We start from the raw sequence: 12880 nt of genomic DNA on the forward strand, positions 1-12880 counted from the left end.
GAAAGAGTTTGGACTGGTGGCTTGATGACAAGAACCTCTTAATAGGAGTGGAGCTTCTCACTCCCCCTCCGGACATGCTCCCGTTCTCAGACACATTGGCCAGGGATGGGTGGGGTGCACATCTGGAGGAGTTGCTGACTGCAGGAGTGTGGAACCATCATGACAGGCACCTTCACATCAACATTATGGAACTAAAGGCAGCCTTCCTAACCCTCCAAGAGTTTCAAGATAGAGTGATTGGACATTGTGGTACTGACAAGTGACAATACGACTAGTGGTGCCAATATGTCAACAAGAAGGGGTGGGTGGGCCGGTTCCCACATCCCTCTCACTCCACCAGTTGACAATGCAGGTGCATGAGTGGGCTAGAGCTTTCAGCCAGGTTTATTCCAGATATCTCTTCCTCTCTAGAGATGTCTCTGCTCATGAGGAGGCTGTTTCTGGGCCACCAGAATCATCCGAAGATTCGAGGTGATCAACACTCTGTTGGTCACCATGCAAATCGTGCAAAAAGGGGGAGAGGTGTAAACCTCAAGATTGTCCCAAGGGTGTTGGAATGTGTCTCTGCAGTGGCCCAGGGTTCTGGTACAATGGACCAGAAAGTTTCAGGCCCCCTGCTTGGGATGTGACTTCTATTACAGAGCCTGACTCGTGCACATGAGCCCCTTAGAGAGTCGTCAGACAGGGACCTGACCCTCAAGACCGTTTTCTTGCTCGCCCTGGCATTGGGGAAGAGAGTTGGTGAATGGAATGGAATATAGAGTCTAGGCCAACAACAAAGCATTGTGGGAACCTATGAGGTTATTCAGTGCTGGAAAGTAAATTGAAGAGTAGGTAGTTTGAATTGAAAGGTGTAACAGGAGGAAACCCTTGCAGCTGCAATATGAAATAATTGTTAGGATAGGGAGGATAGCAAGAAGGAAGAAAGATACGAATGGAGGCACAATAAAAGCAATGGAAGGGGTTGCAGCTAGGGTCAGAAGGGACGCTGCAAAGAACCTTTAGTAATGCCTACAGTACACCCAATGAAATGCACTGATGGCACTACCCTACTACAGGGGAGAGTTGGTGAACTACATGGACTTCCTTCGATGTAAAACACTAATGGGGATGGGGATCGGTTTTGCTCGATTTCGTTCCGGACTTTGTAGCAAAGACTCAGAACCCATCAATCCCTGACACTAGGTTCAAGTCCTTTATGATCATCCTGAGTGACTTTGTTGGTGATGACCCTGACAAGATGCTACTTTGTCCAGTTAGAGTGCTAGGGCACTATCTGAAGAAGATTAGACATCTATGGCCTGATTGTCGACGACACTTCATTAGCACTGGAGGTTCCAAGAACGAAGTGTCCAAGGACACTACATATTTCATTCTGGTTTTGTGAGGCGATCAGGAAGGCGTTCTCTGCTACTGGCGAAGATGGCATTGGTACCCTTTGTCCGATAGCTCACAAAGTCAGGGGTATTGGGCCTTCCCTCGCATTCTGTAAGGACCTTTTGGTTCATCAGGTATTGAAAACAGGGGGGGGGGGGGGGGGGGGTGGTTGCACCAGACCACCTTCACTTCTCACTATCTTCAGGATGTTGCCCACAGTCCTTGGACACTTTTTATTTCCTTGGGACCATTGATGGCTACTCAACAAGTTGTGTAGCTTACCCAGCTCCTCTAACAGGTCAAAGATGCAGCTCGCCTTTGTTGTACAGTATGACTGTGTATGACTGTGGGAGTGACTGGCTTTCCTTTAGTCCACTTTCTTCCTTCTGGCAGAAAGTATGTGGACCGTTACATACTGGACCTGGCGGCTGATGCAGGTAAGACATGCCTAGTGACCAATCTATATTATTGGACTAGTTTATAAAAGCAAATATCCTCTCCTTCCCCTAGCAAGGAGGGGAAAGAAGAGACAGATATAAGACAAACCCAATAATTGTAATTGCCTTATTGTCTTTGACATTATGGTCCTTTGCTTTTCTCATAAACAGGATTCATACTCCTCTTCTATGAGATAACCCAGAAGACTGACTTCTGATCTTGCAGTTCTTAACTCTGAGCTGATGTCACTGGCTGGATTCCTCTCCTTGCTCTTATGACCAGGAAGAAAATCTCAGGTGTGCTGAACTCCAGTCGCTTCATAGAGGCTCACTCAGGTTCCTCCCACCAGTGTGTCTTCCTATTGTAAAGGACTGATTGTTTGTATATCGTATATGAGTAAATCACAATTTTTTAAAATAAATTATATTTTTCCTAACTATACACACCATAGGTCCTTTACACTAATTGTCCACCTTATGCCACCTCTCAGTCTGCTACCTGGGCCTAAAACAAATTGGTATGTTTATGTCCAGTCGGGAAGGACCCCTGACTGGTAATTTAACTACCAACTGTTCCATGTTGAAAGGTTTTAGTGGCCATTTTGTCCAGGCTTTGCCTTAAGTAATTCCTGTTGTAAAGGACCTGAGGTTTGTATAGTAGGGAAAAATACAATTTACTTTAAAAAAGTGATTTTTCACTAATTTTGACTTGTTTTCCAGGATTACTATTATGTTCATGTAGTAATCATTTGACGTCTCTCATATGGACCTTTGGTCAAATCAAAAGGCAGTGAATAATAAGTTTCTGTCATAGCCATTTAAATAGTATGTACCTGAAATGAAATAGACTGGCCATTTTTAACCTTAAGGTTTAGGGGAGAGCGGTCATGATTAAGACAATGGGATGGTCCGGACAGTACATTTCCTGGAAAGCATAAGGGCCCCTCAGCTCCAAAATATCACGTGAAATCACGAGTTTGTTTACCATTGACACATGGACTTTGGTTGAAAGATGACGCTTACTTTAGTAGGGGGCTTCAATTTTGTGGTTTTTCTCATTTCTTACATAATTTTTTGCATTTGAATCGTAAAAGGTGTGGTGTAGTGAATATGATAAGGGAGTCGATTGTTAGTTTGGGTGTGAATTTGTATTGTATAACGAAGATGTAGCTGTTACCTGCCTGTAATCTCAAAGGACATTGGGCTAAGAGTCATCAAATGGTTATGATATGTGGGGGATGGTTTGGACAGTCTAGGGTAGGGATGATTTAGACGTATCCAAATCATCCATTAGTAAATGCTTTACTAACTATGAATTCCAACAAAGAAACAAAAGATTTTCTTTTCACCAACAATATTTAAGTTATATTTTGTACATATGCATTCATTAGCCCCTCATTTCCTTATAAATACTTCATAAAGAACATCAAAAAGCAAGAAAAAATACTAAAAAGTTAGACACAGGACCAAACCAGATGAAAACCTTCATCGTCTTGATCTCTTGACAGCCAAGCTTAACAATAGTAGAGGAGGAGACACAGAAGTTGGTTTCATTGATAAATTCCCAGAAGATAACATTTATTCTCAGCAAACATCGAGGATTTGAGTTACATTTTCTGTCTACCAATTACCAAGGGAGAGAATAATGTTTTAAGTTGATTTTTATTATTTCAGTTAAACATTTTGTATGGTATTTATGTTTATCATCTGACTTGAAGGCAAATATCAATTCTAATAATTGTCTGAATCATCCCATCCTCTTGTCTGAATTATGACCATGGGTAGAGATGATTCAGACATTTTGGAAACTTTTATTTGAAGATAAGTAGCTTCAAGTATAGTAATGTATATGATTTACCACATTTCACTCATAAATGTAGGATGACAACACATTCACATGCCAACAACATCTCTGCTCCTTAAACTTCTAGATAGAAATTTTTTTAAAAAAAGTGTCCGAACCATCACCACTCTCCCCTACTATTTACACCAAACAAGATTATAGTTACTAATGAGGTTTTAATTATTACTCATTTAATATTTTTGAATAGGATGTTTTCAGATATTTGTAATCTAACCTAATTATGCACATTTAGTAGTATAATCTAGTGTAACAGCAAGCTCCACTAACATCTGCATCACCAAGGCTCCTTTTTATTAGCTCTTTTGCAGTAGTCTGCAGCACTATACTGAATCCTTAGACTCACGTAATAATCTTAATACTAACCTTATTTCACTTTCAATTTGTTAGGTGAGGGGTGTAACGTGTGTCCCAGTCTTCACTAACTAATATTTGGTTATTTGTTAGTTACTTGAATTTGAACTCCCTCGTAACTCTAGGAGAGGATTATTGAATTTCCACATCCATCATCCAACAGGTAAATTAAAATACTCATATCGTTTGTTCATTTAATGTAAAGCCACATACATTATAAAATATTACATAAATGTATTCTATTTTCAGAGCTACCAATCATCTTCATCACTGTCATTCTCATCATCACTGTCCTTGTTGTAGCCTCTCAGTGAACTCATCAAGACATCTTTGACCTTTGGGCCACGGGGGTCAGACTCCAGATCTGTTTTAATGCCTCCTGTACGTGAGAGTATCCATTCTAGCTCTGAAAAAAATTTAAGACATTTAGAGACAACCTATTTTTGACCAGACCCCTCAAACCCTACATTACATTTATAATTTGGGAAAATATATGTGTTCATAACCGAGTTTATCACTTGTCAAAGTTGCCGGATAGCATAATGTAGTCAAAGAACTTAAAATACCAAATTTGTAACTAATTTGTATTTTTCATAACTAACAAACCTGAGGTCTTAACATTAGGATTTTCTAGCGCCAAGCTGGAAACCGGTAGAATTAAAATTACACTTGTGAGATCCAGGGACTAATGGCATCTATACCAGGTCACGGGGCATGTATACCCAGAATGCCCACGGCTACCTGTGACCCATCAGTTATATTTCTAACCCAGTTTAGACTGCTAGAGGGGTGGTTCGAGGTGGGCCTTTAAACTGTTAAGAACCTCAGGTTTGTTAGTTTTGAAATCAAAAATACAAATTAGTTACAAATTTGGTATTTGTTTCCTATACACGAAACAAACCTTCGGTCTTAACATTAGGATAGACTTACTATTGGAGGGAGGTAAGTCTCTACAACTGACTGGGAGTTTGCCACCTTATCCATTTCCGAATATATAGGGAAATTCTAAGAGAATGGACAATGAACCTAGGACCAAAGATATAAGCGGATCTATTGGTTTCCTCCCACTGGGTGTAGATACCATTCTACTGTTTACTCTTGTCCCTTGCGACTGGATCCACCTTCACCCCTCTTTTTCCTTATTATCCAGAGGGGTGTGTTGTTGCTACTGAAAAGTATATCATCAGCTAAGATAGCTTCACAGTATGGCTGACCATCTCACCTGCATCTAGTCCGTTTCCAGCACATGACGGTACTCTCCTTCATATTGCCCGTAGTTAAAGGAGTAGGAAGAAAGTAGTAAAGAAAAGACCAGTCATCCCATTCATTCTACTTTCATACCTTCATCTTAGACTAGACGCAAACTGACCCGCCAGGGGCACTGGTGAACTATATCACTTGTTGGGCGCCACCACTGGACCCAAGGAAAAGGTGTCCAAGGATCTATGGGCAACATCTTTCAAATAAAATGAGGTGAAAGTTGTTTGGCGCTTCCACACGCCAGCTTTCAGAATTTTATCCACAGACATGTTGTTCTTAAATGCCAGGGAAGCACTCACACCCCTGATGTCATGAGCTCTAGCTCCCACCTGGCTATCTGACCCTCTGTCTTCTGCAGTATAAGCATCTCTGATCGTCTCCCTTAGCCAAAATGATATTGTATTCTTGGCACTTCCTTCTTGTTCCGTCCTGTACTTACGAACAACCTCTGGCACCCCGGCCTGAGGTGTCTTGTTCTCTTTAAGTACTCCCTTAGTGCCCTGACGGGGCACAGGAGCATCTCAGCTTTGTCGTTGTCTACAAAGTCTGCCAAGGAAGGTATGGTAAAGGAGTCGAATCTGCCGTCTACTATTGTTGGATTTTGGGTCTTTGCCACGAATTCTGGGACAAACTCACACACCATTGATCTCCAACCTCTCGAGTGCTTTATGAGATATGAGAGGCCATGTAGCTCCCCCACCCTTTTGGTTGAAGCCAGGGCCAATAAGAAGACTGTCTTCAGGGTCAGGCTCCTATCCGTGGACTGCCTTAGTGGTTCGTAGGGGGTTTTTGTCAGACTACTCAGTACCTTGGTAGATCCCAATCTGGGGCTTTTAGCTCCTTTGGTGGGCATGACTGTTCAAAGCTCCTCATCAGCATGGCCAACTCCATGAAGACGATATGTCCACTCCTTTCATTCGTAAGACTGAGGCTAGAGCAGCCCTGTACCCCTTCACTGCAGATACAGACATTATGTTTTTTTTCTGTTCTGAGATATATCAGAAAGTCTGCTAACTGCTGAATAGTGGTACCGAGTGGAGACACGTTCCCTCTACTGACACCAATCACAGTTACTGACCACTTTCCTTGGTATACTGTCGCAGATGATTTTCTGATATTACCTGCCATCTGAGTTGCTGCTTTTTCTGCGAAAACCCTCGCTCTCGGAGGAGATACTTGACAGTCTCCACCCGTGAAGCGATAGGGACTTCACTGACTGGTGGTACCTCTCCACGTGAGGCTGACACAGAAGGTTGCTCATGGAGGTAACTCTCTTGGCACATCGACTAGGAGTTCCAGTAGGTCTGGAAACCACTCTGCTTTCGCCATAACGGGGCTACCAGGGTCATCTTGAGGTTCTGAGACCGCATTACCCTGTCAGAACCTGACGGATTAGACAAAATGGAGGAAATGCATACACGTCCAGATTGTCCCAGGGGTGTTGTAGCGCATCTTCTGCTACTGCCTCTGCGTCCGGGACTACTGAACAATACACTTCCAACTTTTTTTGTTGTACCTGGTTGCGAATAGGTCTATGATCGGTCCTTCCCACAACATGAGCATCCTGTCCACTACCTGTTTGGTGCAGGGACCACTCCGTTCCCAGAATCTGATCCCTGCGGCTCAACTTGTCGGCCACTATGTTTCTTTTTCCCGGAATATACCTGGCCTTGATGTCTACCAGGTTCTCTATAAGCCCACTGGTGAAGTTGAACTGTCATCACATGTAACTGCCGACCGAAACTAGGCCTCCTTGCTTGTTTATTTATAAGCTACTACTTTGGTGTTGTCTGACATCAATACCACTGAGTGTCCCTTTACTCTCTCCCTGAATTCTTGTAGAGCCAGGAAAAGCTGCTTTCAACTCCAGCACGTTTATATGGAGGTTCTCTGCCCTTGCAACTCCATTTTGCTGACACCATCACTCCTCCATATGGGCTCCCCAGCCTCTAGTGACGCATCCGAACAGCAAGAGGTCTGGGGAGATTGTTGAAGGGGGACACCCACTGTCAGATTGTCGTCGTCCACCCACCACAGCAAGTCTTTCCTCACTTCTGCCTGACAAGGGAATTTGCGCGTACGGGTGATCTACTGTTGGTGACCAAAACTCCTTCATCCTCCATTTTGTAGGGACCGAAGGTGTAGCCTTCTTGTGTCTAGCTTCTCCAGGGAGGTTAGGATTCCCAGCACCACCTGCCACTGTCTTGCTGGCTGTGTCTGCTTTCCAGAAAGGCATTCACCACTTGTTTGCATTTCTCTACTCTTTGGTCTGTCGGGAATACTTTGGCTTGTGTTGTGTCTATCACCATTCCCAGATATTCCACAAACGTTGACTTGGATCCAGCTGCGACTTCTGCTGATTCACAACAATACCTAGGCTGTGACAAAAGCTGCAGAAGGGACCGCCCTGTCCCTGAGTTTAATTTCTCCCTGGACTTTTGCTATCACCAGCCAATCGTCCAGATATCTTATTAGCCTGATCCCCTGAAGCATGCGCCCACGCCGACACGAGGTGAACACTCTTGTAAAAAACTTGAGGAGACGTTGTCAATCCGAAGCACAGGACCTTGAATTCGAAAGCTTTCCCTGCAAGACTGAAGCGGGAGAAATTTCCTTGAAGACTGATGGACTGTATCTGAAAGTATGCGTCCTTTAAATCGACTGTCAGCATAAAGTCCTCCGATTCTGACTGCTTGTAGAACCGTTTTCGGAGTTTCCATCTTGAACTGGTTTTCCTTATAAACAGATTCAGCGTTGACAGGTCTATTACTGTCCTCCACTCCCCGTTGGCTTTGGGTACCAGGAAAATCCTGCTGTAGAAGCCTTTTGTCGGACTGCATACTTGTTGCACAGCTCCTTTTTCCATCATCTTCTTCACTTAAGATTCGTCCTGCAGAATAGTGGCCTTCTGAGATTTGGTGGGCATAAGTGATGTGGGGTAATGGTTGATCTGTCATGGGGCGGGGTTACCTCGAACGGAATCAAATACCCGATCCTGAGAACATCCACCACCCACTGCTCTGCCCCTAGTTCCTGCCACACCTTCCAGTGATTTGCCAGGCAACCCCCCACTGGTGTGGCCGAGTGATGGGAGGCGCCCATCCTATCTTCTTGAGCTCCCTCTTCCCCTATTGCCCCTTCCTCTGTTGTTTCTATTGTGAAAGGGCGATGAGTTATCCTCTTTGGGGAAGAGGGTCTTGTGACTCTATTAGCAGGGATTGCTATGTCTCACTGTCTTCTTTCGAGACATCTGCTGTTGTCTTCCCTCCAAAGGAGTAGTTTGACTGTTAGACGTTTTCCTAACTGCCTGTGCACCAACCTATCGTTAGTGTCCATCCTTCTTCTATCTATCGCCTCTTCCAGTATGACCTCTGGCAACAATAGTTGCGATTCCAAGATATCCCCATTCCTCATTGCTAACAGGGAATCCAAATCCACATTGCGGCTTAGTCTAGCCAATGCTGCATCTCTCCTCATTAGCAGGATATTTGCCCAAACATTGGCACTTACGTTTGTCAGGTACGCAATAGACTTGGACCCTGACTGTAGTAATCTAATGAACAATGGTTCATCCACTACTTTCCTTGTTGCTTCCGAGGATGCAATTTTTGCCACTGCTGTTGACCAAAGGTCTAACCAGGATGCAGCCTGAAAGACAGAAGAAGCTGTTGCTTCTAACGTAGCAGCCTCTTGGTACGTCATCGAAGGGCACTCCATTTTAACCTGATCCAAGGTTAATCCAGGCCTTAACCTTACAAACATTAGGGTTCATTTGTCTAGACAAGCAAAGGACCTTCGGGTGGTCGTATAATATTTCCTTTGCTTTATCATTGGAGGGGGGATAAATTTAAATGATCTATTAGATCTTAAGGAATTATCCCTCCCTGCAATCTTTGCGTTTACGTGTTGCAAGACCGATCCGCATGACTCCGAACAAGGCAATTCATACGACACCTTGGTTATCCCTCTTTAGTCCAAACGCCATGTCAATTCCAGGAGGAAGCATACTGGCGGTGTTTTCTGTCTTCTCCGAAAGGCTATTGAATTGACGAATCAAATCAATAACCTCTGGCATACGAGGCCAGAAACTCTTGGTTTTCTCCTTCCTCTGGCTCTAGTGTACCACTCTCCGTCACGAGGGATGTTGTCTCGCCTCTATCTTCTGACAGACGGCCCGGAATTCCACGGCCGCGGTCTCTTTGATCTTTGCTGGCCGCTGTTGGCTCGATCCCAGATAGTCAGCAGGGGAACGAGAACGTCTCACTCTTTCTCTGCTCACGGATCTAGAGCGCAGAATCTCGTCTAGATCTCCAAGATGAAGGCTCCTTAAGACAGAGGTAATTAAGTCGTCTCTATTAGCATTGGCATCGTTTTCGAGCGTCGGCGAGCCCGGCCTCGGCCTTCTATCCAGACGGACACTGCCTTCCACGAACGTATCCGCCGAGGTTGCCAACTCTCTATTTTTCGTATTTAATAGGCGCCTTATCGTCCTTCGTACGTTATTTTGAACGGCCTTACGGGCGACACTGGGACCTGCATTCCATCCTCTGCTGCACCTTTCGCCGCCAACGTCGATTTTACCAGAGGTATCGCAGTTTTTGCGATCCGAACTGGCAACTCCGCTTCGGCCGCTAGCTCGCCGGCCGTCACCTCTCTCGCTTGTTCGGACTCTTGCGAACGGCTTCGTCTGCCAACCTTGTGCTTAATAGCCACTGATTTTCGACCTTCTTGCTGACTTGGAAATGACAGTCTTGGTCCGAAGAAGAGGAAGAATTGATTCTTCTCCTCTTGGCCCGAGGATCCGCCAGGAACTCCCGAATCCTCCTCAACGCTTGACTGGCACTCGCCGTGACGTTATCGGACTTAGCGATGACGCCGAACTAGAGGAAGAAGACGAAGAAGGCGAATCACACTTTTTCTTTTTGTCTCTATTCATTCTCTCCTCTATATCCTGTAATAATAATTTCTGCATTACAGTTTGCATTGACGGGTCAGAAGGCGTATTAGCGGTCTGGGTGCAGCGAAAAATGGCCGAGAATCGGTCTGTGACGTCATCACGCCTGCCATCTCAGAGTGTGACATATGTTGTGACGTTCATCCTCTCGTAGGGAGAGACTGAGAGGTTCTGGCTGGCAAGGGGGCCGCACGTTTGCTGCCAAACTACCTCCCGCGTTCTGCATCGCTGTAAATACTGAGTGGGATGGTGAAGCCGCGGCTTAATTCCCATAAATTGCAAGCCCGGGGGATGAGGAACATTCAGCGCTGCCGGACCCTGCTGGAACCGTGACGTCATATAATGCGCAAGCAGACCATCCAAGGTTGATACGCCTGGTAGGCCTAGCGCTGACCACGTACCATCTAACCTATGCGCTTGAGTAGCAGGAGCCTGGAACAAAGATGGCGGATCTCCCCCCCCCTCTGCTTGCTGGGAACAAAGGAGAGTGCAAATTATTCATAAAATTACCCAAGGCCCTCCTGACGTTTCCGATACAGAACGCTAGGAGAAACCGAAGGGGTATGAGACAATTCAAAAGCAGGTGGAGAAACATATGGAGCAGCCTGGTTTATTACCGATACAAAAGAAGCCGGTAAGGTTTGGTCATCCAAAGATGGCGTCACACCCCCTTCCTTTTGTATTGGCTTTTCCCATAGAACTTTCTTCCACTGTTCCACCGACCAACCGCGACAAACAGAACACGGATTAGTAACCTGTACATACGTTTTCCCTGCACCTACTACACGTTGGATGAGGATCCGTCGACACCGAAGTTAGGAACCTAGAACATGGAAAGCCACTGACTCCTGGGCATTTCCTTTGTCTCCTCTTCGAAGCGGTAAACGATCCGATGTTGAGGCAAAATTCTCCATCATACCACGTATGCACTCTTACCACACAACTGATCACACTTGGAGAAAAAAGAAAGGAATGAAAAATAAAAAATGAAATGGATAAAGAACGGGCAAACTGACAAAAACCGGCTTTAAATGAGATAGACAGTAACACGTCTTATCTTAAAGGCGGTAGGAAAATAACTGATGGGTCACAGGTAGCCGTGGGCATTCTGGGTATACATGCCCCGTGACCTGGTATAGATGCCATTAGTCCCTGGATCTCACAAGTGTAATTTTAATTCTACCGGTTTCCAGCTTGGCGCTAGAAAATCCTAATGTTAAGACCGAAGGTTTGTTTCGTGTATGAACAATGCTGTTTTTCTCAATTGTGCAAGTATGTTAAAATATTATGAAATGTATCCTGCACAAAGAAAATAATCAAGCACTTCTAAGCGCTAAACTGAGTACAGTTTTATTTAATAATGTCAAAATACTGTTTTGTAATAGAAGCTAATTGTGAGAGGTGTAGATGATGTCTGCTGCCCTGAAGATGGTCTGGACCTCTTTGGCAGAACTATCCTCATGGGATGGGAACCTCTTTAGCAGAACTATCCTCATGGGATGGCTCATTCGAATCCATGGTTCACAGCATAAAAGAATGCCTTAAATCTCACTGCTTCACTGTAGAACATGTATATTCTACTATGAACCAGTGTGACAGGAGAGAGGGGATCTCAATTCCCCTCACCCTTCAAATGTAAATAAAACACCTCCCATATTCTATTCTCTTCATAATGTGTTTTATTCTCTGTATAATCTAAACGCAGTTTGTCAGGTCACTCCCATTTTGGTGTCCAACCCCTCTTAAAGAGTGCTACTGTGAGGTTTTCCCCATTTCACCTTTACATCCTGCTCTTCATCCCACTTTCTGAATCTTTTATCTTGCTGTCCAACCACTCCAGTTCCCTCTTTTCCTTTTTACAATATATTATTTAGAAGGAATACCGCTGCTGTGATTGTAGCTTATATTTGAAGGCAAAATTTTTACCATCTTTATGCTTTATGATTTAGAAGGGCTACCATTGCTGGGATTGTAGTTCATGAACCAAACAAAAACTCTTTCAGTTTTCTTCTAAAGATTGAAAAAGAAACCCACAAAATTACTGTGCATAACATGTTTATATACAAGTGTTTACATTTTATTTTACTCAACACTACTACTTTCAGGCCTTATCTGTGGCTCCTTTTCAAGAGATGCGTAGGTTGTCAGCCTGGGTCAAGGCCCAGCAGTCTTCTGGAACTTCTTGTTGAGCCATCATTTATATGATGGCTGTTCTGGCTTCCTTGAGAGATGCTAGTCCCCTCTTGTTGCACTGATATCCTGTGATTAACTCTTGTGGTAAGTGAGTGGTCACCAACAGTCTGTTGGGCAGAAAACCTAATCTCCAGGTCAGAAGGGTCCATCTTAGCTTCTTTTAATATCAAAGCTCGGCTTATGGGATCCTCTGAGGTAAAACCTTTGTTTCCTTCTATTACTTTAATCTCTCTAATGAGTGCTCCTTATACTACCCTCCTATGACTGATTTTATTGCTTTTGTATATAAACCTACTGTTTTTAAAATCCATCCTATGGTCATTTTCCCAGCAATGCCTAGCTATAGCACTCCCCTGAGAGTTCAGTTGTACTGCCTTTCTGTGTTCTTGGATTCTAGTCCTTTTTCCCCCACATATTTGTTTCCACAATCGCTGCAATTGATTA

The 12880-nt window shown here is 44.2% G+C and overlaps 1 protein-coding gene across 1 annotated transcript in view; it reads right to left on the reverse strand.

Annotated features, from left to right (window-relative positions):
• Positions 1 to 4209: 4209 nt before the first annotated feature.
• LOC135225747 (viral IAP-associated factor homolog) overlaps positions 4210 to 12880 on the reverse strand; it is a 154678-nt gene continuing 146007 nt past the window's right edge. The window contains exon 6 of the mRNA XM_064265146.1: positions 4210 to 4435. Within this exon, the coding sequence (XP_064121216.1) occupies positions 4281 to 4435 (155 nt within the window). The 3' untranslated portion in view covers positions 4210 to 4280. The remainder of the gene's footprint in view (positions 4436 to 12880) is intronic.

This window comes from Macrobrachium nipponense, chromosome 13 (genome assembly GCF_015104395.2).
Source record: "Macrobrachium nipponense isolate FS-2020 chromosome 13, ASM1510439v2, whole genome shotgun sequence".
Taxonomy (NCBI): domain Eukaryota; kingdom Metazoa; phylum Arthropoda; class Malacostraca; order Decapoda; family Palaemonidae; genus Macrobrachium; species Macrobrachium nipponense.